The sequence below is a fragment of the Labeo rohita genome, chromosome 24 (assembly GCF_022985175.1).
Source record: "Labeo rohita strain BAU-BD-2019 chromosome 24, IGBB_LRoh.1.0, whole genome shotgun sequence".
Lineage (NCBI taxonomy): Eukaryota > Metazoa > Chordata > Actinopteri > Cypriniformes > Cyprinidae > Labeo > Labeo rohita.
The window spans coordinates 28,545,910-28,557,925 of NC_066892.1; the positions used below are offsets into that span (position 1 = coordinate 28,545,910).

At 42.5% G+C, this 12,016-nt stretch overlaps 1 protein-coding gene across 5 annotated transcripts in view; it reads left to right on the plus strand.

Annotated features, from left to right (window-relative positions):
- The first annotated feature begins 851 nt into the window (after window positions 1–851).
- nrp1a (neuropilin 1a) overlaps window positions 852–12,016 on the plus strand; it is a 62,142-nt gene continuing 50,977 nt past the window's right edge. For 3 of the 5 annotated variants that reach the window (XM_051097891.1, XM_051097894.1, XM_051097895.1), the window contains exons 1-2: window positions 1,819–2,643; window positions 4,517–4,691. In XM_051097891.1, the coding sequence (XP_050953848.1) occupies window positions 2,577–2,643; window positions 4,517–4,691 (242 nt within the window). In that variant the 5' untranslated portion in view covers window positions 1,819–2,576. Of the gene's footprint in view, window positions 1,169–1,818; window positions 2,644–4,516; window positions 4,692–12,016 lie in introns of those variants that run through there. The other 2 variants (XM_051097893.1, XM_051097896.1) reach the window with 2 other exon arrangements.

The following is a 12,016-nucleotide window of genomic DNA, read 5'->3' on the forward strand; positions in this document are numbered from 1 at the left end:
ATACAAAAAACTTTCAGTTTATCAAATTGCTTTCTTTCCCTGATTTAATACGTGCATGAGAACAATAGCGTCAGCTGGCAATGTTCTCTTCTGAATCCGCACTGAAGACATGAATATATACATTTGTAATGTAGGAAAGAGCGCAGAATGTTGTAAACAAATATATATGAGTTATGGGGTAACACCACATGTCTACTGTACTGTACTGTACGACTAACCGTAAAATATGTACAAGACAATATTTTAAAGTAAAACCGTGCCAAACCGTAGCTGGTTTGTTACTGATCCAAGGTCTTCCTCCTCTAACCAGCTCCTTCAAAGTTCCCAACGAGTCCATTTGAGTTACAAGCCTTTACAGGTGTCCCACTTTACCTGTTAAGATAAAGTGGTTAAAACTAACCCTCACAAACAAGTGCAATATAAACCTTTTGTAATCCAATAATCATTTAAAATCCACCATCAGGGAGGATCTTCAGATTCGGAAAGAATCTTGTGACATGTAATAATGACTGCTGCATTTGATTATCTCCTGATAAGGGCAGTCGGTCATAAAACCTCTTTATCCCACATTATCGTAGGTCCACTTTTGCTGAACTAACCATATGGGCTACATAATGAGTGCATATGCTGAGTTCAGGTATATAATCCAAAGTAAGATACGTTTTAATATGAACTCCAAGCTTTGTTGAGAATACGTTGTGATATGATCTGCAAATGCAAGTGATTTAGAAATATTTAAAGTATTACAATTCTGATTGTTTTGCAAGAAATGTTCATGCTCAGTTTCTGTGTAGTCGATAGGGTGGATGGTGTAGGCGGCTTGCCGGGGCAGCCTCACGGAACAGGGCGTGAGGCATTCTGGATGGACTCGCGTTCTCGCGGAGCCCGTGGCGCGCAGCGGAGCGCAGAACTTCTCTGAGATTCCTCGAGAATGAAGCGAGCTTTCTGCCTTCTCTCCGGACCCGTCCCTTGGTTTCGACCTCTTTGAATGACTGCAAGAGAGAGCCGACGTTCATTGGTAGATTTCAGCCGGACTCTATACGACAGCTCCCTGTGAATCCACGCGCGGTGGCTGGTTGCTATACAGAGCCAAAGAAGGATACAAGCGGAGTTGGAAAAGACTGACTTTTATTTGGAGAGGGAGACGCGATCGGCTTTGGATTTGAGGGTACTGTTTCGCAGCAGAACATAACGGGCTGGGCGATCGCGGTCACCGGATCGTACAGCACGGGACGTTAACGGATTTGACAGCTTGTAGGCAAGTGCTGATTGTTGGTTTAAGCAGAAAGGATTCGGCTGAAGTGACAAGCATAGTCCGTTTAGAATGAGGACACCGTTGTGCGCGAAAGCGAAATCGATGCTACCGCGCAACTTATCTATCCATACTGCTGCGTAACGCGCAAGTCCCCTCGCTCTGAGCTCCTGTTTGTGTTTACGGATGAAACGCGCCTTTAAGGCACCTTGCAGTGTAACGAGACATGGTTGCAACAGATTTCAGTGTGATAAACCTTTAAAAGGAAAAAGCGGGTTGCCATATTTGTATATTTCCTCCTACTGATCAGAACTGTGCAATACTGAACGAAGTTCTGGATTAAATTATAATAACTAATAATAGGCTACATCGGCATATACTCGAATTTAACTTTGTGTCTGCATGTGTACATGAAACATGGAGAAAATGCATACTAAAATAATATAGATAAAATAGATGCCATTCAAATAAGAAACAATACCGATCAAATAAATAGCGATTTTACGCTATACAACATATATACAGCGGCTTTTGTGCTTTTCTCATTTTGCGAGCTGAAAGTGGCTGATGGTGTTGCTATTTATTCTGGTCAACAAGTTCAGTCGTCGCTTGATATAAAGGACAGCACCCGTGCCACACTTCCACGGCGAGCGAGGGCTGGCCAGTGTCTCACAGAGGTCTCCGGGCTCTTTTATACGAGAGGTTGGGCTCCATATAGGTCGGGCTTTGCATATGTGTAATCAAACCAATGAGAATCCCCTGCGCGTCTGGCACACGGCAGAGCAACAAACTCTAGGAAGAAGAGAAGCGTAATTTAGGGGGTGTATCCCTTGTTTAAGACGCTGTTATGGCAAAGCCAATCGCCAGATGTTTGTGTTCCTCACTCAGATTTTGAGACTAAGCAGAACGCCGGGTTACTACGCGGAGGCTGACTCGCGTATCCAAGCCACTTTTAGGCAAAGTGTAGCTACACGCGAGCTCTCTCGCCCACTTTACGCACAGGATTACGCCCGTTTGCTCGTCTGTTTCACGGAGCTGCAACGTTTTTTCTCTCATTCTTTAACAGGCTGAAGGAAATGGCAAAGGAGAGAGGAGCGCGGCTGGGAGAGCGCAGAGGAAACCAGAGCTGAATGGCAGGATGCAAGCGACCTGAAGACGCACAAAAACCCGCATTTCTACAGCTCTCAGACCCTTTTACGCGTTCTTTTGGTTTCCTTCCTTCCAAACGAGAGGAATTACCCCTAGACGACCATTTAAGGATTTTCTTTTTTCTTCATTTTTCGAATTTGTATTATTTTCACACACACAACTCAAGGATTCGAGGATGCATTGTGGATTAGTGTTGATCCTCTTTACGGGAATCTTTCTCATCGTCAGTGCTTTCAAAAATGGTGAGTGTCACTGAAACTCAGTCACCGGGGTGTTTTAATGACTTTATCTTGGGATTAGATGGTGAAAGCCTAAAATGAGGAGGTTGCGACTTTAAACTGGTCACCTGCTCTCACCTGCCGCCCGTTTCTGACACCGGATGGCCGGTCAAATCATTTTATCCGCTCCGACAGTCAGTTGTTGTTCTTTGCGCTGTACAATAAAGGCACCGATTGTGGTCAAACGCGTTCACATGGTAGATATATTTAAAAATAACATCAATTAATAATATTAGTGTTTACCAAAGGGTGAATATTTATAAAATATATTATTTAACATTATATTATTAATTTAAATTATTATAATGAAAAATATGCTCTTTCTTGCTATTTCTTAAAAGATGAAAGTGATGTTAATGTACTTTCAAATATTTCAAAATGTCTTGAAACCCATATTTTCACATATACCGTATTCATATTTGAATATAAATTAACTAAGCATAAGTGTTAGTATTATATTTAAAAAATAATGTATTATTTACAAAATAAAGTCACGAAGTGCTACCTAAAGTTCTCTGTTCGTCTAATAACTTTTTAAAAGTTTTGCGTTACTGGCCATAATCCCGGCCAAATTTGGGAAACTACATTATAACATTATTCCAAAGAATCTGACGCCTAACTCTTATATATCTGGTCTGGTATTATGAACTGCAATTATAAATAGTCATTTTGTCCCATTAGTCGTAGTCGTGAGTAGCTATAAGTAGCTATAATAATATTTATAAACTTTGGAGAAAGTTAGTAGGTTATTATTGACTAGGCCATTTTAGGATGTTTTATTCTTATTAATCGTGTATTTTTCAGTCCTATTTGCGCACTCGTCCCCGTGCATTTAATTCATATAAAGTCACATAATGTGTATCATGTCTGTCTGGAATGAAGTCTAGAAGGCTTCGAGCGAAATTTCATGGGGTCACTTGCATGCGGTTTTGTCACTTAAGTGCTCGTGTGTAGATAGTGCGTATACTGTACATTAAAATTCTGATTAAAAATGACCAATTCTGAGATTTTAAGAGTGATTATAGAATCATGATTCTCTTTCAACAATATTAACCTCAAAGCAAAACCCAGATTAAGTCACAAAAAGGTAATTCACTTCTATTATTTATTTTTAATGCTTTAAACATTACTAGACCTCATTTAAAACTTCTACTTCGTTCAGTTTGCCAGAGATTATTCTATACACTTAAATATGTTGAGTTGTTTTTGTTTACTTGCATATATTTTATGCTGGCAGTATTGCATTGAGGCTCTGTCATACTTTATGTCTGAATGTGTTTGTGTTTATTAAATAAAAAAGGTAGTGTTTATATGTAAGCACCTCTGTTAGACCGTGAGCCATGTGGTGCTCCTTAAGTTTGTTTGTTGTTGATGGATATGATGAAATTCAGTGTTGATCAGCTGTGGAGTGGTTGAAAGAGCAAATAAATAAAATATGGGAGAGACAAAGGTCATGCTCCCCTCCCACATAATGACATTAAATGTAGGCGAAAATATCAAGCCTTATTTAGTGCTTAGAAATAGGTCAGAAATGAGTAGAGGAGCTTTTCTCAATTTTAGTGAATGTTTGGGGGGAAACGGCATAGTCATTCCTATGTCAAACTACAGTAGTGGTATTGTATTAGGTGTTCAAAAATAAACCATTAAGACAACGTGGAATGTGCTTGCATTGTGGTATCCCATGTTAAAATTGTTTTTATTTGTTTTATTTGCCTATTACTGTAGGTATTGACCAACTATTAGTTACTCAGATGGTGCGACTGGTTGATCTTGTGAATGATGTTTGTGACCAGATTTTCAGCATGATTGATTTTTCTGTTCTTTTCTTTTCTTCCAGACAAATGTGGGGACAATATCAGAATCACTAGCGCAAATTACCTCACTTCACCCGGTTATCCGGTGTCTTACTACCCGTCTCAGAAATGCATATGGGTGATTACAGCTCCAGGACCGAACCAGAGGATTTTGATCAACTTCAACCCACACTTTGACCTGGAAGACAGAGAGTGCAAGTAAGTGTTCAGTGTTCACAATTTTGTGTGGAGGTGCGCCACCTGCTGGCGCTGCTTGAGAATGTGCAAGACGTTCAGCTGGTGTGGAGCAGAGAGCCACATGTGTGCTTGGCTTCTTTTAGAGCTGATTTCATTTAAAACACTTGATTATTGTGTAGATGTGTTGAAAATAACATCATTTAAGTCAACACATACGTGTTGGAGTTTCCTTTCACACATTGTGTTGGGAGTTCTGTCAAGGCAAAAGGTGAAACAATAAGGTATTGACAGCTATTTCTTTTTTTATTTTTACATCATGATTCAACAGCCGACATGTGGTTTGGTTAGTGCAGCTTGTTTCCACCGAGTCCAGTCCTCTCTCGACTTTTCTCCTTCTCGTTCCGTCTGTTTCCTTTGTTTGTGCTGGCGGGTCTGAGGGACGTCATTGTACTGTCAGAGTGTGGCCGACTCTGTTACTGTATCCCCTCCACCCAGATAGTCTTCCGCCTGGAGTCCTTTGTGTTCAGTGAATGCCTCATATTAATGGCACCGTTTATCAGGATCTTTACCTTTTTATGGCTCTGTAAACCTACAGAGATTTACAGCCCCAGATGACCCCGCGCTGTCTGCTCATAGGGGGTCCGTCTCTTCTGAGAGTTCAGGTTTCGCTGCCCAGAAACGAGCAGACCCCCCTTCAGTCACAGATACGCACACACACACAAATCTCCAACCAGGGGATACTTAGAGTGAATGGAGTGTGGATAGACACATGGTGAGGACATAATGAGCCCTCCTAATGAAATTATGCAGCAATGGTTTGCCTGTGTTCGAACAAGCCAAGTTAAAGAATTGCAAGTTTAGCTCTCGAGGCAGTCAGAGGATATAAATGAGTTTAACGTGAGCTCTTTAAAGTGTGCTGGGAACTGTTTAGGATTATCATGTTCGGAAAACAACTGAGGATTATCGAGTGCTTCCGACTTTTTGCACAAAGTAGATGCTCCTAAAACAACTTCACCATTTCCTCTTATTTTCAGCCCCTCCCATCCAACCGCTTAATTCATAATATAAGTGGACAGCATGTCGTTTTGTGTTTGCTTTAAATTCTTAACCACCAGTCATTTTTTGGTTTCATCCGTAAGTCTGAAATGTCCTTTATATCATTTGGTTTTGCATTATGCCTTTGCATGTGGTCACGGTTCATAAAATAGCAGTACAAGTTATGTTAAGTGCTAACTTGAAGACACACTCATGCCCTCAGCGCTGTGTTTTACGCTGAAACTCAGACAGCTTCAGGGCTTTCTTCCCCTCCCTAAAACGTGCTGCGGTTGTATTTTCCCCCTAAGGCAACATATGCCATTCACTTGCATTCAGGGCCACTCTATAATCTCTTCACTTCAATCTATCATTTTAAATTGCAGTGGAGAACGGCCATTCAAACAAATTTAAAGTTGTTTAGTAATTGTCTGTCGTGATTGGCTGAAAGTTATGAGCTGCAGAGATTGACACCCCACCACCACCACCACCACCACCACCTCTATCGCTAATTCAATTCGGAGACCAGATAGACATCTGTTTGGTGGATCTGGTTTCTGCAGATTAGGGGGTGTTTTCTTGACTCCCAGATTCAGCTGGACACACATTAAGGGCCTCTTGCATAATGGAAACTGTTGATGGCCGAAATGGCTTCTTTATCAGATGGACTGCCGAGCGAGGGAAGCTACAACACACGCTTCAGTGCGCCGCTCGCAATCTAATTAGCAACAAATGGAACGCACATGCTCAGCATAACATGTCCGTTATCAACAAAGCAAACAAGAAATGCTTCGTGTCCACTTGTGAAAAAAAAACAGCTGCCAGATCAGAGTCAACACTGGGTGTTGCACGCGTGTGACCATCTCTGGCATATTTCGTTTGTGGCTGGAGCAAATGGACGGATTGAGAGAGGATTTCTTTTATTTACTTCTGATTATATATTTAGATAAATATAATTCATTCTTCATATATAAAACTACATGTGTAAATATTTACATTTTTTATTCATGGCCTGGCTTGACTGCAAGAACACTTCTGAAAAAAAGGCATGAAAGCAGTGTAAATTGTCACAGTGGTGTGTTTAGTGTTATTAAAGCAGATGGACTTCAGTGAGGTCATAGTGTGTCTCTGTGTGTGTGTACTGTGTTGTGTCAGAGGCCGACCTCTCCAGATAACACATTCCTCTGACAGCACTATGAATCATTGATGCGCCCCAATCCGCTGACCAAACAAAAACCGGAAACATTTCCTCCCGATTGTTACATTCCTGTCTTGAAGCAGAGAGGGGATGCACTGGATGGAGGAATTGTTGAAACGTGGCAAGGGACAAAGTGTAGCTTTGCTCTCAAAAGAGATAAGCTTTACTGCTTGAAGCAATACTCTTTGTAACTAGTCAGAGAATGCACAACAATGGCCAGTCAGTTTAGATTTGTGCATGTGCAGGCTTTTGTAAATAGTCAAGATGGCATTCAGAGAATGCTTGCTCAAGATTGGTCCCAAAGGAGGCCACTAGAAGGCCCTTGGCTAGTCTGAAAACACAGCTTTGCAGTGAGCAACCTTCAGCGCCGCCCTGCTGGGTCAGCCCACAAAGTCCTGCAGAGAGAGCAAATACACTCTTGGCTAGCCAAACAAACCACACATCCTGTATCTGTGTTGCTCGGAGACTAGGACAATGCTGATTAGTCATGGAGACTCTAACAGTAGATGCCTTTGATTTAGTTATGGGTTGAAGTTTCAGGTTTGATTCATACAGATACACACTCAGTGGCTCCGCTGCCTTTCAATTGCTCAGCTGTCCTGCTGTTGATGTGAAATAATGTTGTGGCTGAGAAACTGAGGAGAGAGGAGAAAGGGTAAAATCTAGTAGATCTCACCGGTGTTTAAATATCAACATGGCTCTTCCACTCTTGGCCCATTGTTTGTGTGGGCTCCAGTGGAGCAGGGGCCCTGTGGGTCTTCTCTCCCCCGCTGAGAGGTTCCATAGCCAGGCTGGGAATGGCCGTAACTCTCCCTGCTTCTTCCAGACACCTAACGCTGGCCCTCTCCACTCCTCCACAATGAGTAAACACAGAGAGAGCCGTATGGCATGAACATTCATCAGCGGTTGTCACGGAAGGGAAAAGCAAAGAAGTATGGAATGCAACGGACCTCCTTTCATCCTCAATGATGAGGGTTTTTAAAGGCAGGGAATGCTTTGACCTCTGGGCAGCGGAGGAGGCTTGGGCTGACAGAGATTGTTTTAAATACTTATGGCCCCTGTTAACAAACATAAGCACGGCGATCTATTCTCAGGGAGGGTCAGGGAAGCAATCGTAGGATCAAAAGCGGAGCTGGGCCATTCGTGAGCTGTTGATGAGACGCAGAGCGTCGTCCCTGACTCTGTGCTTCTAAAACAGGTGTACCACTCCTGTTTCGTTTCACAAAAATGGCATTTTTTCCCTTAACGGTTGATGTGCTTTGTGTCGCCAAGCAGACAGAAAGCAGACCGCAATGCTGGGACTTTTGCTACCGCGCTGAACGGTTTGCTGTGTTGGGAGGTTGTTTCTTGTCCCTAGACTGTTTCTAAATCACATTTGTTCTGGCTCTGCGCTGGATTCTGGGTACATGAAAAGGAGGCAGCAGCTGTCATATGGAGCAAGAGCGAGGTGGTGTTACTAAGGCCAGTCCAGATGGAGAATAAGGCATAAACATTGAAAAACATGCACGATAGTGCCTGTATAAGCTACACTCACTGTTGAGATTAAACTGAGATGATGTATGTAATTTCAATTGCTTTCAAAACTGTTTTCTTTAGAATCCTGATCAGCAACAGTTGAACCAACGGCATTAGTTTGGATACGGCTGTTTGTCTGGTCGACCAATGACTTGTATTTTTGTAAAACCTGTTTGAAAATAGTCAATATTGGACCCTAAGGCCTTTTAGAGGAGACCTCAACAATGTTGCAGAGTATTCTCAGATTTAAGATACAGTCAGACTTTCGATGTGAACTCCAGTACATCTGAAACAATTGTTGTTCTTTATTTTCCACAGTCATGCCTTTTCATTCTTTGGCACGCATTTCATCACCTCATTTTCTCCTTGGCCCTCTAACCCTCTCGCATGACACCGAGGAACTCGAGGTTGTAAAGTGGTCCGGCTAATGAGAAAGATAAAAGCGGTGTGTATCTTTCTGCATGTGTGTGTCAGGGCAAGGGGTTTTCCGCCGCTAAAGCGCTTCACCTTGGCCCGTGTGTTGGAAGGACAGGCTGATTGAAAAGCTCTCTCTCTCAGTGACATCTGCTGTCCTCCCTGCTGTTCTGTCACTGGCTTGATTCATGTCCTCCTCGTTCTCTCGCTCTCCGTCTCTCTCTCAGAAAGCCTAGGCACTTCGCCGCTCAGCGTGAGCTTATCTATGAGGGGAGGAGAGAGTGATGAAGTAGGGAAGTGGGGAAGAAAAGGAAGAGCATGTTAGAAAGTGAGTAGATGAAGAGGAGGAGGCAGAAGGGCGGACAGGAGGAAAAAGTGAGAGATTCAAATAAAACACACTACAGGGTGTGTGAGTTATAGTTGGATAAATGCAGCTTAGAAGAAGGAGTAAGCAACATCAATTAGGAATTAATTATTAAAAAGTAGTAGCAAACCTCCTCCCTTGTTGCAATAAAGCACATAAGACATTAGCAAATTTCAAAATGATGAATCTTCTAAAGAGAATTTTGGCTTTCCACGCAGAACAGGTTTCCCGATATGGAAGTTTCTGTTCTCCGCTGTGAGTAAATCCTGTTGCTCATTTCCGTTTTGTTCCAGCTCAGATGTTCTTAAGTAGTTGCATGATTAAAGAACAATTTGTTAATCTCACCACAGGATTAAGATCTGAAGATACGACTTTGTGATATGATAAAAAAAAGGTAAGGAAATCTGTTGTAAAGGAAAACCTGTCAAACACCACTTGGCATTTAGATCATGTCAATTAGCACTGAGGCCATCTGTGTGCTAATGTATGTTTAAAAGGTAAATTTAAGGTCTTTAAAATCACAAACACTAATGAATTAGCTTGCATACTTGCATTTGTCTAATAAAATGTAACCTTAAGTGCTACCATTTAGCAAAAGTAATCTGAAATACAACACTGCAGGAAAAAGTAAAAGTTCTCCACGTCTGAACCGCTGTAATTTCATTATGCTTTACACATGTAAGGATGCAGTGGAACATAAATCCCTGAGTTTGTTTAGATGAAGCTCATTAGCAACAGGGCAAGATGTTTCCACGCAGAGGTCCAAATATGGAAAACGAGAACTTACGAGAAACACACAGAGAGGGTGAATGAGGGGAAATTACAGCTGCTTAGGAACCAAGAGTTCAGATTGGTTAAAGATCTGATTCGAGACAACCTGGTTTTTAAGCTCCCCTAGAGAACATCAGAAGGGCCTAAGCTTTAATTGATGTGGTCCTGTTGGAGAGCTAATGCACCATGTCTGCACATGCTGGCCTTGTTTAGTTTGCTGCCAGAGCCGCAAATGGCCCTTTATTTTTGATTGATGGGGCTCCTGCCCAACTATGGTTCAGCCCACACCGCTCTGAGCTTAAGGGACCAGTTGGATGGGGATTTAGGTTTGACAAGGTTCAGCTCCACTTGGGCCCCACGCTAAGGTGGCAAATTGAGTTTTTCAGCTTGTATATTTGAAAATGTTGTGTTTTATTGTAAATTTAGGCTGTGAGATCTTGTTTTAAGAATTTAACTTTCATCTCATTCTTATTTGTTTGCTCCAGTTCGAGTGCGGCCGAGGGCCGTCCGTCTTCGTTTTCACTGCGACAGTGTTGGTAGTGAGTTTGATGGCTGGAAAGAGACAGTGATGAATGGGGCAAAGGCTCTCTGATTGAGTTGAGGCCGTTCACACGCCGCTCGCCCGCCCCTTTTGTTTGCTTTTCTCTTGGTCTTGTCTTTCAGCAGGTTGGTGTTCGTTTTACTGGGTTTGTGTGCGAATGTGGTAGTTTTCTCACACTGTAATTCGCTATTAAATAGCACATGTCCCTAAAGCTGCAAACTGACCTGTTTTTAAATCAACCCCTTGGTGGGGTGTTTGTGGTCTTGTAATGTTTCAGCCTCGATGCCAGCTTAAGTCTTTCAGTCCCTCCTTTCCTATCCTCTCCTCTAGTTTCCAGCAGGTCTGCTGGTCGTAGCGTGCATACTGAGCTAATTATCTTTCATGAGGTCTCCAAGTTGGCAGTGGCAGTGTGGGTTTGTGAATGGAGAGGTCATTTTGCCCTCCAAACTTTGGCATCATCTTTGGCATCGGCGCTTTGATCAAACTGCCTCACGACAAGACACCACACATATGCGTGCACACACTTTGACACAAGCACATTGCCCGGGCCACAGCAGAATGCACCGGAATTGCAATGGAAAGAAAACAACACACCACCTGGCTGTCTCAGTGTGTGCCCTCTGGAGTGTGTAATTCCAGGAACTTGCTTTTCTTTTTGAAGAGAGCGGAAAGGAAGGAGATAAGCGAGAATGTACGTGATAATGAATAAGGACATAGAAAGAGTAAGGAAACTAGTCGAATGGCGAGATGTTAGATGGAGATTTGACATAGCAAAGAATTCTCCTTTGTTCTCCTCCATCCTCTTATGTAATCAAAAATCAGCATCTGATGGGTGTGTGTATCCCAATTCCTTGTCTCACTGTTGACCATGACACTGTTCCCATGAGATATGATGCTGACTTGGTCAAAGGCTGCACTTTGTATCCATTCCCTGCCCCCATCTGCCATCTACATCGCTTGGATGAGGTGGAAGAAGAGGGGGTGAAGGAGAGGAGAGGGAGCAAGACACGCAAGGAAAGCAAGTTAATTGAATTACTCCCAGTGCAGTTATAAGCACAGTTTTCCTCTGAAAGAAAGAAAGAGCTGGACACGAGACATTAGGGGAAACTTCACGTGACCCAGGACGTAGCCCAGGGGGACCTCATGAGCCTGTAGCACATTCTCTCTCAATCTTTCTCTTTCTGTCTACCGCACTCTTTCTTTCATGGATGCCACCCACTGGTTTACCTCTAGCTGACCTCGCTGTTAATTGCTAACTTGAGAGCATGCAGTATGTATTTGGGCCAGATAGCTTAGTAATGGTTGTTTTCTTTAAACAAGCGCATTGTCTCATACTGTACAAAAACAGTCATCATTTGTATCTGATTTTGACCCTACTCTGAAAATTACTAGGCCATATCTTTGTCATCAGTTTATGGCTATGCCAAATTGGATTTGTGGGTTATTTTATTTAATAATGCACATCTATAATAAGTGTCTGTTCTATTTCTTTTTTGCTGTTGGACTAGTGA